Source organism: Schistocerca nitens, chromosome 1, assembly GCF_023898315.1.
Source record: "Schistocerca nitens isolate TAMUIC-IGC-003100 chromosome 1, iqSchNite1.1, whole genome shotgun sequence".
In the NCBI taxonomy this organism is placed as follows: Eukaryota; Metazoa; Arthropoda; class Insecta; order Orthoptera; family Acrididae; genus Schistocerca; species Schistocerca nitens.
Genome location: NC_064614.1, coordinates 580520442 through 580538694, shown reverse-complemented (window position 1 = coordinate 580538694; position 18253 = coordinate 580520442). Strand labels below are relative to the sequence as shown.

The 18253-nt window shown below is 43.8% G+C and overlaps 1 protein-coding gene and 1 pseudogene across 1 annotated transcript in view; both read right to left on the bottom strand.

The window, feature by feature from the left end:
• LOC126236442 (lachesin-like) overlaps positions 1–18253 on the bottom strand; it is a 464103-nt gene that overhangs the window by 247835 nt on the left and 198015 nt on the right. Inside the window, exons 2-3 of the mRNA XM_049945760.1 lie at positions 8529–8736; positions 2334–2495 (exon numbers count right to left, since the gene is read on the bottom strand). Coding sequence (XP_049801717.1) covers positions 2334–2495; positions 8529–8736 — 370 coding nt within the window. The remainder of the gene's footprint in view (positions 1–2333; positions 2496–8528; positions 8737–18253) is intronic.
• On the bottom strand, positions 9250–9367 carry LOC126208111 (5S ribosomal RNA; annotated as a pseudogene).

Sequence of the window (18253 nt, the reverse complement as noted above, 5' to 3'; positions counted from 1 at the left end):
GAAACTGGGAATGGATGGCACAACCAAATTAGATCTCTCTGTAAGTGAGAGATGTGGTCCCATCTAGGTAGATGTTTTTTAGCTAAGACATCACCATGCTTACCGTGAGAACGACGTCTTCCAAGTCCAAAATCTTCTTTTTTCGGACAAGAGAGATTTGGAGTTGCTGATTGGATTCTCTCAGGTTATGCAAAGTGAAGGCTTGCTCCCCCAGTGTGGGAGACCTGGTGTTGTGTCTGGATTGCCTACCAGGACAAAATAACAGTCAAGAGGGGAGATTCAATGAGTAGAGTATAGTTTGATTGATTGTCCAATGTGGGAACAGTTTCATATTTGCTAATTCGGCTTCCGTACCGAGGTCTGATGGAAACTGGTTGTGTATCTTTGCCGTCTTTGTCTTCTGGTCGTGTTCTGATGGAGAAGTTCAGGTCTTCCCCTAGTAGGTGAGACATGTGATCTGTAATGAGATTTTCACTCTGCAGCGGAGTGTGCGCTGATATGAAACTTTCTCATTCTGGAAACATCTACAGGCTGTGACTAAGTCACGTCTCCGCAATATCCTTTCTTCCAGGAGTGCTAGTTTTGAGAGGTTCGCAAGAGAGCTTCTGTGAAGTGTGAAGTTTGGAAGACAGTAGACAAGGTACTGGTGGAAGTAGAGCTGTGAGGACGGGGCGTGAGGCGTGCTTGGGTAGCTCAGATGGTAGAGCACTCGCCCGCGAAAGGCAAAGGTCCAGAGTCCGAGTCTCGGTCCGACACACAGTTTTACTCTGCCAGGAAGTTTCATGTGGTCTGTATCTTATGGTGGACTAAGAGCCAGTGGCAGTTTCCAACTGTACCGTCACTGGAGCTGCACATCATCTCGGACATATCATGTATCATAAGGGTGGACGTATTCGTCATGAGTCGGCGCCATATGACGTTTGTCAATTCCAGCATACACTGTCATGCCTGTGAGTCAAATTGGTCTGGCCAGGCCAGCGAATGAGTGCACTTCACACTGAAATCTACCGCGATATCAGAGCTCTGGTAGGGAAATTTCCCGCATTCTGATAATCAGAACGCCAGAATGCTTAGTTTGGAAATTTTCGCGGATGCGTCAGAATATTAGAGCTGCACGCCGTTTTCTGCTGCCGCCTGAATGAAGGTGAAAGGGTAAAGTACTGCTGCACAAGCGAAGGGTTGTTAAATGATATGCACACCTACCTGTTCTCAGTTGAACCATAGTTTGCGCTATAGTTGATTCCATTTAAATAGAGTTGGGCCTCACAATGGATTCATTTAAACAAAGTCAGACTGCGTTGTACTAGTAAAAGGGATTAATTCAGGGGAGAATTTGTATAGCTCCCCCTCGCCCCCCTCCCCAAATGTATGCTTTGCCAATCAAATACCATTCCATTTCTGATTTGTGTTTGTCATTTTTGTGAATGCTTTATCATCTAGTTATAGTTACAAAAGGCTTAATAAAACTTGGCAGTATTTTATAAACTTAACTGGGCCACTGTTTCATTCACACTCCTTCAGCTATTCATTGTCTTTATTTTATTGTGGTGGTCCATGAGTACACCAGAAATTTAAAGTTCAGTCTTATTACATTAGTTAATTTGATTATTAATTTGAGTTCTGAAAGTGACCAGAAACATAGGCAACAAAAGTGTCATGAGTAAATCACTAATTCATTTGCATAAAATTAAGGGTGCAGCTCACGATTTGAAGGTTATAGAGAAGATGGTACTTTTCTTTATGTAAAAATAATAACATTTGACATCACTCAGACATACAGTATATTTATGATTAAAGCAAGCGACGGCTTCCAATGGGTATAGATGAATTCATAGATACAGAATGACAACGACTGCCACAAACTGATTTGTGCTGACTGCTGTAAACGCAACTAGCGGACAAAACTGTGTTTACTGTCTCTCCACCTACGAAAGAAAAAGTGTAAAGCAGAGTCAACGGTTGCTGAATGTGTGTAACTGAGTCTGAAGTTGTCGCCTTTACTGACACGCAAGATCATTAAACTATTGCCAACTGCTAGCTAAAATTGGCAGCTGTATCGAAGCAGTCAATACTCGTCGTCATCGTTCGATACCTATTGATCTGATTACTCTGATCTACCACCGAGCCGTGACTCTTCTTAGAGCTAGCAGATAGTATGCTGATCGGCTTTCCGTCCTTGCAGCGTGGCATAATGATGAAATTGTGGAATCTGTCTGCATCAGAGGTAAGTGTTACTACTTGCCGAAACTTTGATCCGCAGGCCCAGCCATCGGTGGTACGAGATCTTTGGCACAGGGAGGCTGTGGAAGCCGGCAGCGAGAGCCAGAACTCACCCTTCTTGCGGCGGTCTATGGTGATGGGCAGGCCGTCTTCGCGGCGCCACATGATCTTGGGCGAGGGGAAGCCCTCCGCCCTGCAGGTGAGCGTCAGGTTCTGGTGCTCGCGGACCGCCACCGTCGACAGCGTCGACTCTTCGTCAACGATGGTAGGTGGCACTGTGGAAGAACGCCTCAGTTGTCTCTTACGTTCGTGATTGCACGCAGTGTGCAATATCTGCGGAAGCATTCTGTTCAGAGATAATTTTATCTTGGTTCTTTATGAAGCCTTTACAACTATCAAAAAGTGACTTGAGAGTATAAAATTAGAATGAAACACGTATGTAGTAGGAGACAAGGAAAGAACAAAAATCGGGGAGATAGAAAAACTAGACGAAAATATTGAGGAAGACTTACGGGACAGTTCTGAAATAGGGGATATGTATAAAGAGATTGATAAAAGAACTACACGAACAGGAAGAGAGGATTGAAAACAATATCAAGAAACAAAAGAGCAAAGTTTTACGGACACATACATAGGATGACCGACTACAGACTGACCATGAAGTCACTTGGTACAGTGGCGACTAATCCACTGAAAACCAACTGGGTAAAGAAAACGATGGGCGATCTCAAGAAGCTATATGTCCACAGAAAATACAAGAGACAGAAAAATACAGAAAAAGCAAGAAACAGAAACTGGGACAAACGTTAAAAAATTTGTGTGAGTGAATTCCTAAGGGACCAAACTGCTTAGGCCATCGGTCCCTTCACTTACACACTACTTAAACTAACTTATGCTAAGGACAACATACCAGTCCCTGACATGACGCTTCAACCCGCACGGCCACTCCGCGCGGCCGAAAACGTTCAGAGAGCAAAAAATGGGAAAGAACTGGGCAGAAGAGAGAAAGAAGAAACGGGGGGAATATATGAGAGGTTTTTGGGAAGAAAGAAGAAAGACAAAATATTTATTGTGCTTTGCCGCTCTTCTTAAGGGGGAATTACCAATAGCAATAATAATAATATAGTAGAATCCAGCACGTGAGGGCTCCAGAGTCTCCATCATAAATTACTTTAAATTAAAATAAAAAAGAACATAGTTCACATGGATTGAAGAAGATCGATATCTTAAGGAACATCAGAGTAAATTCAAGTAAAAGAAACGAGGAATGAAAACAGAAGGAACAGAGATGACACAAACTGGGCACTAGATGTGGGAAAGGCATCTGGTGGTGTGCCAGCCGGAGTGGCCGAGCGGTTCTAGGCGCTACAGTCTGGAACCACGCGACCGCTACGGTCGCAGGTTCGAATCCTGCCTCGAGCATGGATGTGTGTGATGTCCTTAGGTTAGTTAGGTTTAAGGAACTGAAATAGACTTTTGGAGAAATAGATGTTCGAGAGAAAAATAAAAGATCAAAGTGGTCAAAATAATGGACGTATTTAACGGATAGAAGTATTCATCTGTATAGGAGCAGGAATTCAACAGCTATTTAGAATAAAGTATTTATTCTAAATAAGATACATGAAAGTAAATCATCGGAAAGATGAGAATTTTAAGGAATTAGAGAGTAAAAGCTGAGTATCACGAAGTATTGTAACTCTTGAGAAAAGTTTGTGCCGCTCCTTATGTAGACAACACCCAGATTTTTGACTGTGTTGATATTCTTCGTACACTTCATTGTGACAGCTTCTTATGTCATGAATCTGTTGCCCTGAAGTTTTCATGTGACAAATACATCGTACTCTGCTGGAAACTTTTCCTTGTTTGCATAAACTCATTAAAACGCCAGTTTCCGTCTTCCAGTTAATGTCCATTCGTCTCCCGAAAATGTAAGTTACTTAAGAGGGCAATGACCTTATTGCAGATGAAGTGTTGACTAGTTTCAGCGGTCGAAGGGGATGTATGAGGAGAGAAATTCAGGTAAAAGATGCGTCACTGATGGTACTGACCAATTAATTATTTCATTCATGAGACTTGATACCAGTTTTAGATGTCAAGTGCAACAGTAAGTGGTGTATGTGCAGTGAAGAAATGGAAGCTAGTAGAAGGTAACAGACATTGAATATTGGCCAGGTAAGCAGTGAAGTAAAGTAACTCTAGAACACTCTAGAAATGGGAGAGCGCTCGTAATTCAAGGGCAGATTAGGAAGTCTACCGCCTGGTAAGACATCGTAATTTTTTTTATCCCGAAGCCAGCAGTCTGCTGGCAGGATTTTGGCCACGGCTGAGCTGCTGACTACCAAGAAGTGGAAATGACGCAGTGTCGCGCCACATAAAGTGTTTATAGCAGGGTTATAACCAATGAGGACGTGATGTAGGACTGCCTACTACCCTAGCACAAAGGGGAGAAGTCACCATTCGAGCGACAAATCGAAGAAGGCGTATAAATCATCAAAATTACAACGTAATCAGAGCTGTCAAATGTAAGGAAATGAAACAGAGAAAATATTAATGAGTATATTTAGTTTCTATACCTCCTAATTAATAAACTACTTTGCATCTAATTAATCACATTAATTAGAAATGATAGCGGTTAACATAGTGTCTAACGAAAGGCTTCCATAGATGTGTAGGATGATTTGCCCGTAACTTCTCTAATCCTAAATTGTTAAGCAAAAGGGACTAAAGCTGGCAATAATTAATTATAAAGAGTAACTGTGATCATCCACAGTTATTAGAACATAAAAAGACATCGTGTGATTGATTTACACATACGCTATGAACATGTAACACATTTAGCAAAAATATATGTTTTAGTATTAATTTATAAAAAAAGGTAGGTTCGGAAAAACATAATGAGAAACTGTTGATCTGATTATGCTCAATTACAGTGGCTGAGAAGGTAACACGAAATCATGTCCACACATTAAGAGTCCGCTATTAATTATTGTTAATAATTTAATACTAGAATTTCTTTATTCATCAATAATTTTTTGTAAATGCGAATGTAAAATCACACAAGTGTATCAATCGCACATTTTTACAGCGCACGTCTGAAGTCGAAACTACGCGTCTTATGAGCTTTATTTTAGCCTGCCGGAGTGACCAAGCGGTTCTAGGCGCTACAGTCTGGAACCGCGTGACCGCTACGGTCGCAGGTTCGAATCCTGTATCGGGCATGGATGTGTGTGATGTCCTTAGGTTAGTTAGGTTTAAGTAGTTCTAAGTTCTAGGGGACTTATGACCTCAGCAGTTGAGTCCCATAGTGCTCAGAGCCATTTGAGCTTTATTTTAAGAAATATATTTGTACTGAGAGTGTTGGTGGTTATCGATCATGTGTAAAGTGGATAGCCATTTTTTCTATACGGGGTGATCAGAAACACTCTGAAAAGCTTGTAAGCCGTTTCCGTGTTAATTTGCATAAAAGTTTGCCAATCAGGCCGTTCCGGGAGCAAATTGAAGCGGCGCGCCAGAGACGGTGTCGCCAAACGTGTTCTTCGTTTGGTTTCCTAAACAAGACAGCGACCCAGAAACTGGGCATGGGGCGATAGAAAGGAGTGAACCCGCGTCAAAGTCTGAGCAGTCCCATGTGCTATCACCTACACTATGAGAACAACTGACACCAATAGTATCTGGGGGTGGGGGGATTACTTGAATTTTCACACACAACGGCCTGGTTGCCTAAGCTCAGTGCTAATTAATTTGGAAACGGTGAAACGTCTCGAATTTGTTTCTTCACAGTTATTTCTCAGGCCACCTACTCTACAATACGCTTACAAGCTTCTCAGACTGTTTTTAACGACCCCGTATAAGGAGAAGCGTACATAGCGTTAGCGTCTTTCGAGTAAGAGGTTTTGATAAGTACATACCACGTTGCCTAGGCAGTAAAGCAGTACCGACTTAGAAATTTCCTGGTGCTGTGTATTAGAGCAGTCTTTAGTTTTCCGCTACTTTGGATTTTACAATCAGCTAACAGAATTTGTTAACATGTTACCAACACACTATCTCTAAGTAGCTGTATGTTTACCAATTAGAAATGAATTTTAGAGTAATTAAGTTATATGAAGCTTACAATGAACTGTTTTAATATCGCTTTGGACCGTGACTGGAGTTTCTGTGAACTAAGTGTGGTCAACGAGATTGAGAATCGGCTCTCCGCTACAACCTCGCACAATAGACAGTTTACGTATCTTGAAAGGCAAACGTTCTTTCTATGGAGAAAAGCGGCTGACGTATGATAAACTTTTGTTTATTTGTTTTAGATACAATCACGGAGCATGTTAACAATTATTAGCGATTTTTGGTATTCAGTTTGATATCTTCATATAACGCTTGCCGTGTACAGTTTGTTCACCATTTATCGCCTATGACGCGTGGGATCTGAAGACTGCCAGTGTATGACTGAACTTGGTAACTACTATTAGCAAAAACTGAATGTTGGTTCATATGTCATTTTAAAGCAATTTTGTGACATGGAGAGTTAATTAACCTCACTGCAGTTCTTTTACGTTTATGAGTCCATCTTCAGAGTTAGGCGTAGCGCTGTATACCGATCCTGCCTTGGAGGCGGTTACGTGGGAGATGTGTCTCAGAGATGGATAGTGACAGATGGTGACGCGAGACTGGACGCGCACGTAGTTTATGTATCAGCCGATAGAGGACAATATTGGATAGGGGACTGATTTAGTTTCGATTGTGCCCACTAGAGTGCACTAGAGTAATAGAATGTTTTTCATAAACTGTTCTACTATTTTTATAAAGTGGTATTATGTCTTTTGTGTATGTAAAATGTTATAAACATGTTTTAGCAGTATGAGTGATGCATTAGTGTGGTTTAAGGTTAGTATGAAGATAATTGTTTAATGAGTGATGTAGTAGGATTTAGTGTGGGAACATTTCGAAGAAGTATGGATATGGACAACGGGGATTTTTGTAGAATAGATTTGTAAAGTAAGTTTATGGTAAAGGGAAAGTTAATTCAGGTATAAATAACAATAGTAAATAACTTTATGCATGCGCAAAACTTCAGCATATTAGATAATTACGTCGGTAAAAAGTGCAGTCGTTAGGTTTACTATTTTGCGATTGGTTATTGATGAAAAGCGCGGATTGACGCGGTAGTGTTGTTTTGCTATTGGCTGTTGAGTAAACTGACCAATGGTAAAGCAATATTCTTCGCGCGCCTTTCTCTGCTGGTAGAGAAGACTTAGAGTATTATAGAGAGGAGTAGAAGCCTAGCCATGAAACAGTTCGGACGTGTGTAGTAGTAGTTCCGATGGAAATGATAAGTTACCCGATCTAGCAATGCTTCATACTTCAAAAGTGTGGTAAAGTGACGGTATAATTATTCCGATGGGCGTGTAGAAATTTCGGAATTTTTGAGTGAATTTTTTGACGAGAAAAGACATATATTCCGCGTGGCGTATTGAACAGGTCGGTGGCTAAAACCTGTGACTGCATTTGGTACCGACAGACTTAATATTTGGCGAGCATTCTCATCCAAAAACAATGCGTATTTTTGTAGCTATTACGTTTACGGGAAATGTAACACCATAAACGTGCTAACGTGAGTGAAAGGGATTGTGAGTGACTGTGTTAATACTAGCAAGGGCTTGGCAGTGATACTCGTTCACCTAAGATTCAGAATGTATTAGTTGAGGACAAAATTTCCAACCTTTCATTTCGTGTGAAAACTTTCTCCCGAAACGTAGATTAGTGACTTTAATTGCAGCCTGGTTCACGTCGAAGTACAGTAGGTTTCGCTCGGCTTTCCTACTGATGATCTGCTGAGACAATGTTCACAGGTAGGTGCAGGTTCGTCGTAAAAGGGACGGAAAGAACCGCGCCGCCGCAAGAGAGCTCATTCTCCTGTGGATAATGTTTACCCTGGAGGTATTTCGCAATAGCGGCATTTCCATAGTGTTAAAAGTGTCCACAAATAGCTGGGAGAGCGCGATCAAGACTTTAGTTTGATTGCACTTCAAATTCAGTAGGCTTAAGTCTCTCTGGACAGCTATGGAACAACCACGCTGGCTATCTGACTCGTCTTGTTGCTGCTATGCGATGTACCGTAGGAAATGTGACCTTAGACATGCAGGAGTCCAGTCAGCGCCTACTTGATTCTCCTGCACCTCGTCTAACTGCTGCACGCTGCAAAGGGTGGTCATTGTTTAAAATACTCTGACGATAGCGAGCCCACACAAGAAATGCGCCTAGCTTGCAAGGCGCGCGCATGAGTATGAGGGCCCTCTTGGGCTGCCGCTGCTTACCTACGACCTCGAGGAAGCCGACCTGGCTGATCATGGGGTTGGTGTTGACCTGGCACATGTAGGAGCCGCGGTCCTCCTGCTGCGCGTCGCTCACGTGCAACAGCCACGTCTTCTGGTTGTCGTGCGACACGCTGAAGCGCGGCACGCGCGCGATCACGTGCCGGTGGATCGTCAGGATCATCTGCCGGTCCATGTGGATCCACGCCACCTGCAGCACAAGCAAACACATCGCCATTCATCACGACTCACCGCTAGTTTGAAGAGTTTGCTAAGTTAAATAATTTCCATTATTAAAAATTAAAAAAAAGTAATAGAATGGCAGCGTCGGCTCACAGACCACTGCCGTCTAATTTGAGAGCTTTCTCTTACTACATACACAACGCCACTTTCCATCACGGCTTGTAAGAATCGTTTTTTAATTTTACCTGTTGAGTGCACGTGACTGCGATGGATGCGTGTACAAAATGTTTAAAAGTAGTTTCACGTATTCCTACAAGATATCGCACTAGTCAAAACGAGAACTCACTCCGTCTTCAGGCCACGAGTGGCCTACCGGGACCATCCGACTGCCGTGTCATCCTCGGTGGAGGATGCGGATAAGAGGGGCGTGGGGCAGCACACCGCTCTTCCGGTCGTAAGATGGTATTTTTGACCGAAACCGCTACTATTCGGTCGAGTAGCTTCTCAACTGGCATCACGAGGCTGAGTGCACCCCGCAAAATGGCAACAGCGCATGGCGACCTGGATGGTCACCCATTCAAGTGCCGACCACGCCCAACAGCGCTTAAGTTCGGTGATCTCACGGGAACCGGTGCATCCACTGCGGCAAGGCCGTCGCCCAGTTAAAACGAGAAGAAAAGTTTTTTGTAAACACGCTATACAGTGTGGTGTCACTTTTGTCTTGTACGAGGACGAAAGAAAGGACAGAAGTTAGTCATGTACGGCGCTGAAATCGTGGGATGTGTAGCTAAGGATCAATATTTGCCACTCTCAGGATTCATAACTGGTAGGTCCTCTCTCAGGATTGTCACAACGTCTTCCTTTCAGCATACAAATCAAATCCATTTATATTTGTTTCCAAAACTGCGTTGACGAACTGTGGACGCGAGTGCCATAAACTCAAAGTAAACACATCAAAAAATGTTTTGCATCAGCCCGGTTCCCAGAGCTCCTGAAGGTAAACCTTGACTGTGGATATTATATCACAGATACAGTTCCTTTGACTGTTCAGAGATGTCACTAAACCCGCCCAAAGACGTAAACAACCATGCATGAGCAACACGTATTAGACGGAGGGGGTCCCACAACCGATCATTTCCAGTCACTCCACTAGGAAGGATGTACATTCAACCATGCCTAGACGGTCAATACTGCGGTTCGATCGCGTCCACATTCTTATTTTATGCCAGGAAGGGCTCTCAATAAGGGAAGTGTCCAGGCGTCTCGTAGTGAACCAAAGCGATGTTGTTCGGACATGGTGGAGATACATAGAGACAGGAACCGTCGATGACATGCCTCGCTCAGGCCGCCCAAGGGCTACTACTGCAGTGGATGACCGCTACCTACCTATTATGGCTCAAAGGAACCCTGACAGCAACGTCACCATGTTGAATAATGCATTTCGTGCAGCCACCGGATGTCATGTTACGACTCAAACTGTGTGCAATAGGCTGCATGATGCGCAGCTTCACTCCCGACGTCCATGGCGAGGTCCATCTTTACAACTACGACGCCATGAAGCGCGGTACAGATGGGCCCAACAATGTGCCTAATGGACCGCTCAGGATTGGAATCACGTTCTCTTCACCGATGAGTGTCGCATATGCCTTCAAGCAGACAATCGTCGGAGAGGTTTTTGGCGGCAACCCGGTCAGGCTGAACGCCTTAGACACACTGTCTAGCGAGTGTAGCAAGATGGAGGTTTTCTGCTGTTTTGGGGTGGCATTATGTGAGACCGTCGTACGCCGCTGGTCGTCATGGAAGGCGCCGTAATGGCTGTACGATATGTGAATACCATCCTCCGACTGATAGTGCAATCATATCGGCAGCATATTGGAGAAGCATTCGTCTTCATGGACGACATTTCGAGCCCCCTCGTGCACATCTTATGAATGACTTCCTTCAAATAACGTTATCGCTCGACTGGAGTGGCCAGCATGTTCTCCGGGCATGAACCCTTGCCTGGGACAGTTTGAAAAGGGCTGTTTATGGACGACGTGACCCATCAACCACTCTGAGGGATCTACGCCGAAGCGCCATTGAGGAGTTGGATAATCTGGACTAACAGTGCCTTGAAGAACTTGTGGATAGTATGCCACGGCAAATACAGGCATGCATCAGTGTAAGAGGACGTGCTACTGGCTATTAGAGGCACCGGTGTGTACAGCAATCTGGACCACCACATCTGAAGGTTTCGCTGTATGGTGGTACAACATGCAATGTGTGGTTTTCATGAGCAATAAAAAGGGCAGAAATGGTGTTTATGTTGATCTCTATTCCAATTTTCTGTACAGGTTCCGGAACTCCGGAGCTGAGGTGACGCAAAACTTTTTTTGATGTGTGTATATCCGAATATGTGTAGTGACGTTTACATGTTCAACAAAGTGAGTGCACACTGTGTTTGTAACCAGTTTACGTTTTTTCATATAGTTCAATAATTGTCACCCTGTATGTAGAGGTACACACTGATGAACATCCGATATAGGCGTGTATGTGTTATCTGAAGTCCATGGACTAACTTCAGTAATGAAGACTATTCAAGTTTGATCGTCACGACAGTGTACTGTATCTTTGAAAAGCAAATGAAAAGGCCAAAAATTACTAAACATACTTTAGGAAACAACTATAAATGCAGATTGTAAAAGCATATTTTATCGCCAAGCTGAATTAATTATAAACATGTTAACAATTATTAGAGATGATTGTGTGAAACTTATGTTGAATTATCTTCGATGATTTGTTTCTAACTCAGTGTACCGTTCATATGAATATTTTGGATAATGTCATGCCACTTGAAACGTCAATTTTTATTTTATTTTCCGTGCTATCACACAATTTCCGCCTTAGGCCGTTGTAACGTCGTGACGCGCTACCATATTAGAGTTGCTAGTTGTACTGTTTTAAATTCTACATACAGTATCTTCACTCAGAAGCACCAGCTTGAATGTGTCCTTCATATGGAAATCATTCAGGAGACAAGTATGACAATATTTTCCATAGCAGATTTTTTTCATAAAGCAAATGCAGTCATGGACTGTGCGGCGGGTTCCGGCGGAGGTTCGAGTCCTCCCTCGGGCATGTGTGTGTGTGTGTGTTTGACCTTAGGATAATTTAGGTTAAGTAGTGTGTAAGCTTAAGGACTGAGGACCTTAGCAGTTAAGTCCCATAAGATTTCATAAAGCAACAGCTAAGAAATGACTCTGGTAAGTTATGGTATCAATTGTAATTTCTATTCTGTTCAATCAGTGCTTTCAACTTTAACTAGTAAGTAATGTACAGGAGAACTAATATTACTTTAATTTTTTTTTAAAAAAAGAAGCTCTTGAACAGATTACTTCTCCATTAGACTCTTCAATAAACGTGGAGAAACATGTTATTCCAATCGAAGTAGCTCTTATGAAATTTCCTACTGGTGTACATAAAAAAGAATTCTTTTCAACCATTCGATTACGTATTTTTAAAGTTTTCCATGGTTTTGGTGTCGATGTTTTCGGAGGTTCAACAACTAGCATTGTTTCTTCAGTGACCGAGAATGAATCTCCGGTGGCCATATTAAAGGAAACAGACCGACATTTTACTAGCGTGATTTACAGCAACTCCGGAAAACATAAATCGGGCCGGTCTGACGGAGGTATGGATTCCGGCCTTCCAGCCAGTGTCTTAGCTTGCGCACCACCAGGCGAAACCTGCAGCGTTTGCGACACCAGAGGGTCGTTTTTCTATTTTTTCTCTAAGCGTCAACCTTTTTTAGGAGACCAGCAGTATTTTTTCTTTATGCAGGTTATTCATATTCGGTTATTCATGTAGCACTTTTTAAATTTTAATTGTTGCAATATATTTAATTTTGAAAATATCGAGCGTTAATTTATGGTCCGTGATTACCTACCTGTATTTAGATGATCCACAAATTATCGTTCGTGTTTTATCAACAGCTTCTGATTTACGTGTATTCTGACTTGATGTGGAACATATCTTTGTACACTAGGTGTCTAGGAAATCTTAACTTGTAACGCTGTAGAGAGTGGAAGGTAAATTACAGTTTGAACAATAATTTATGTCCTGAGTCGAATACCTTCTCCGTTGCAGCAAAAAACATGTAAGACTGTGTTTCACTCGGCCACTTATGCTGGGTGAAAAAGCTAGAGTAAGTTATTGTGCCTCTAGTAACTGTTAAGCTTATAGCCAACCGAGTAATAGGATGCCATTGCCCATTTATATGTGCTGTGGCAGTTATAACAACAAGATGCTGATCAGCAGTGGAAGAAGATACACAATGAATGAAGTAACTCGTGAATGCTGAAAGTATGTAACTTAACATCAATAAGCTCACGGGACAAGTATTAGTCATTAAGTGCTACGGCCATAGGCCACCTTACTGGGAGGGCCTGTATTCCCGCATGGTTGCCACTCCACTGGTCGACGTCCGAGCCAGCTTCTTGCTGCATCAGTAACGTCTCCGTCATCCACGTACTGCTTCCTGTGGAGTGCATCCTTCATCGGGCCAAGCAGATGAAAGTCAGAAGGTGAGACATCCGGGCTGTAAGGTGGATGAGGAAGAGGAGTCCAGTGAAGTTTTGTGAACTCCTCTCGGATGTGCAGTCTTGTGTGAGCCCTTGCGTTGTAATGGAGAAAGAGAAGTCCGTTTGAAATTTTGTGTCTACGAACTCGCTAAAAATGTTTCTTGAGTTACCTGAGGGCAGGACAGTATAATTCAGAGTTGACCGTTGTAACATGAACAGGGGGGGGGGGGGGGGGGAACTGAGACATCAAACAGGACCCTTCTGAGTCCCAGAAGACCGTCGCCGTGACATTATCGTCTGAGGGTACAGCTTTGAACTTTTTCTTCGGAGGAGAGGTGGTGTGACGCCACTCCATTGATTCTCGTCTTCTTCCCGCTTCGAAGTGATGAACCCACGATTCATCGCCTGTAACGGCCTTCGATAAAAAATGGTCACTATCAACCTTGTAACGAGCAAGCAATTCCGAACAGATGGTCCTCCGTTGGTGTTTATGGTCTTCTGTTAGACGGCGAGGAACACAGTGGGTATAAACCTTTGAGTACCCCAACTGGTGGACGAGAGTGTCAGCACTACCAACAGAGACTTCCAGTTGGGCAGCGAGGTGTTTGATTGTCGTTTGCAGATCACCTCCGACTTTACAGGATACACAGCTGTGTGTGGCCGTCCGGCAACCGGGAGATCGGAAAGGTTTGCGTGACATTGTTGCGATGATGGCAGACGCCTCGCTCAACGACTCACCGTGCTTTTGTTCACTGTTAGGTATCCGTAGACATTCTGGAAGCGCCTATGAATACATTCGAGGCTCTGGTTTTTCCGCCAAAAAGGAACTCAGTGGCAGCTTTCAACGCACCTCCGATACAGACGCCATTTTGAAAGCTACGAGTTGCGCCGCAACCTATCGGGACTTCAGAAAACTATAAGACCAGAAGCGGGAATATTCCACCGTGTCCCACAACAAATTCTGCAGTTTTTCATCCGAAACTGGCCGAGGAAAAAAATGTGATGCATTAGTTACTGAACGTGCCTCGTCGCTTAACACTAATGAGCTCATGGGACAAATATTAACCACTCCCTTAAAAGGGCGCACTGATTGCTTTGATGCGCTGTGGATGGTGTGGAACTGGTACCAGGTGGCCATGCGACTCTTCCTAAAACACTGCTCCTAAAGAGATCCTAACTGACAGGGGTCGGCGGAGAGTGACACGTCTTCTCAGAGGCAGCTGATCTTAAATCTGACAGCTGCTGTCAGCGCATACTGGTCCATCTCAGTTTCTAAGCTAACATAGCGGAGCGAGCTGCATGCAGTGGAGTCGAATGCCTCACATAATGCCAATGTTCACAGTTGAACATAAAGCTTCAAATATTTGCTGAGGCAAAGGACAAAGGATTTGGAAATAAGCCGACCGGAGGCTTGCAGGGTCGACCGGCGATTCACGATTGTGACTTTTTTGAAATGACATAAAGCGTCGAGGGTTCATATGGCCAAATGAGGTATTTAACGAGCGGCGTGTGGAGTTGTAGTTCAAGGGAGGAGGTGGGTTTACACAGTAATGTTTTTCGCACCATGACTTGGGTTCACTGACTGAGGTTACCATGAAGACGAATCCGGATGACATCGAAGCTTTTTGTGACAGCAGCCTTATATAAAATTTTGTCGATAGCCATACCGCATCAAATGGTTCAAATGGCTCTGAGCACTATGGGACTCAACTGCTGAGGTCATTAGTCCCCTAGAACTTAGAACTAGTTAAACCTAACTAACCTAAGGACATCACAAACATCCATGCCCGAGGCAGGATTCGAACCTGCGACCGTAGCGGTCTTGCGGTTCCAGACTGCAGCGCCTTTAACCGCATGGCCACTTCGGCCGGCCATACCGCATCACGACTGAGGTAAAACTCAAGCTTTGGACGATGACCACAATATTATTCGTCAGGAGATGACTGACTGCCCCCTTCATTGAGGCGTTTATGATTTTCTTATTCTACACGTTTTTAATCTGGTCTCACGGAATGTATGCAGTGCAACAGTTCTTGGACAACATGAATTCCATACATCCGAAGATCAGGTTTACTATGGAAGTAGAAACGGAAATTGGATGAATGACTGGGTCATTCTGTGTACAAAAAGTTGACACTTAATAGATACGAGGGTTGGAACCTAAATATTGGGCCAGCCGCGGTGGTCTAGCGGTTCTAGGCGCGCAGTCCGGAACCGCGCGACTGCTACGGTCGCAGGTTCGAATCCTGCCTTGGGCATGGATGTGTGTGATGTCGTTAGGTTTAAGTAGTTCTAAGTTCTAGGGGACTGATGACCACAGATGTTAAGTCCCTTAGTGCCCAAAATCATTTGAACCATTTTGAACCTAAATATTGGCAACTATTTATTCAGAACCGATACAAAAGAGTTACATGTTTGTACCTGTTACTGTCCTTCGGAGTAGTCACCAGCGTTGTGTAGAACCCGTTTCCAGCGACGTGAAATGCGTAGTATACCGTTAGCACGGACTGTTCTGTTGACGGTGGGAATTGAGCCGTCTAAAGTTATGGTGAATCTCGTGTCGACTGTGATGGTGTTATCGTAACGCATTACGTTCTTCCACGGCAGATCGACAATGCACAGTATTACTGTTATTTTTGGAGCATCAAGTGCGACCAGCTTTGCGAAAGAAGCGGCCACACTTTCTGCGCAACCCACCCATCATTTTGCACGACAATGCGCGAGCGCATACAACGCAAGATGTGGCTGCTCTGTTCGCTCGATGGGATTGGAAGTACTGTACCATCCACCATACTCCCCGGGCTTAAGTCGTCGTGGCTTTGATTTGATTCCGAAGACGAAGGAACCACTTCGTGGCATTCCCTTCAGAACTGTTCCAGAAATTCGAAAGGCAGTAGACCGCTCCATTCGCACCATCAACAGAACAGGCTCTGCTAACGGTATACTACGCCTTCCACATCGCTGGCAACGGGTTCTACACAACGCTGGTGACTACTTTGAAGGACAGTAACAGGTACAAACACGTATCTCTTTTGTATCGGTTGTGAATAAATAGTTGCCACTATTTAAGATCAAAACCTCGTATTTATTTAAATGAGCACGGTTATCACTATCCAGCTGAGAATCATTTTGTTCTGAGCACTTTATTATACAGAGCATAGACAATTTCATATGACGATCATCTGGGATCTGAATCAGAACCCCATAAGGGTGTATTCAGGAAAATCAATACAAATCCCATCAAATTAAAGCTGCATTCGCTGACGAGCGTAGGCGCAAACCGATCCAACCAACTCAAGAAGACAACTCACAGCATTCCTTCGATTCAGCGCAGTTTCCTGTAGCAAGATCGGACCCGTATTTGGTAGATATGGTATGAGGTTGGTGCCTAAGTTCTTAGCGTTTTTGTTTTGCATGTTGGTATGCCGGTTGCTTTTGGTTTATTTGTCGATTGTCATTTTTATTTGTAGTTCTCATTTTATCATTTGGAGACAGTGAATGAAGCTGTTTCTGCTGGGAAATGGAGTGCAAGTGGAGAAATCGGAACATTTCCGATTGATTCTTCTGTTCTTCAGTAGTGGGGTTACATCAGCGGAGGCAGCCAGAAGCATGTTCACCGTCTATGGGGATAACGTCATTGGAAAGAACACGGCAAGAAAGTGGTTTTCTTGTTTTAACGACGATCGTTTTTCATTAGTGACGTTCCACGTTCAGGAAGACCTTCGGGATTTGATAATGATCGTTTAAACGCATTAATCCACATATGTCCACGTCGCGTGCTCCAAGACAAAACAAAAAAAAATCTGCGAGTGGCCATATGTCCATCCTGATTGCTCATGAGTTGGCTCGCGAACAACACCCACCGCTCCTATTCTGTGTCGTCACTGGTGACGAGAAATGGTGTCTTTGTGCTAACATTCGCAAAAGAAAGAAAGGGTTGAGCCGAAATATAGCAACAACTCCCCGTCCAAAGACCTGCGCGCATCCGCAAAAGATAATGTTATGCATCTGGTGGAACAGCGACGGTGTGGTGAACTACAAATTGCTTCCCCGAGGTGTAACCATCACTGCTGACATTTACTGTCAACAACTGAACATTTGAGACGTCTTGCAGACGCAGTCGAAGAACAACGAGCAGGGAAACTGCGAGAAGAGATGGAACTCCACGATAACGCCCGTTCGGGTTCTGCTCCACTGACAAAAAACGCTACACTGGAGATGGGTTCGGAAGTCAATCTGCACGCACCTTGTTCACCTAATCTTGCGTCCTCAGATTTTCACTTTTTCCGCTCGCTATCGAGCATGCTTCAAAGAACTTCCGGATGAAAATTTGTGTCGAACATGGCTCGACGGGTTCTTTGCTTCAAAACCACTTGATTTCTCCAATCGCGCAGATTTCTCCAATCGCGTAACTGAAATGTTGCCCCAGCGTTGGCAGACTTTTGTAAACATAGTACAAGAATAAATTATTGATGACTGAAGTCTCTGTTACGTGTATGCATTGTGGGAAAAACGCTACAGTCGCAGGTTCCAATCCTGCCTTGGGCATGGATGTGTGTGATGTCCTCAGGTTAGTTAGGTTTAAGTAGTTCTAAGTTCTAGGGGACTGATGACCTCAGATGTTAAGTCCCATAGTGCTCAGAACCATTTGAACCATTTGTGGGAAAAACGCTACGAATTTATATACCAACCCAATAGAAACGCATTCCTCCCGTTGTGGAAAATTAGTGACTTGCTGCTTTCAGAAAAAAAAAGGTTCAAATGGCTCTCAGCTCTATGGGACTTAACATCTGAGGTCATCAGTCCCCTAGAACTTAGAACTACTTAAACCTAACTAACCTAAGGACGTCACACACATACATGCCCGAGGCAGCATTCGAATCTGCGACCGTAACGGTCTCGCTGTTCCACAATGTAGCTCCTAGAACCGCTCGGTCACCCCGGCCGGCGCTTCCAGAAAAAGATAACCTGGATCTGTGAGCGCCT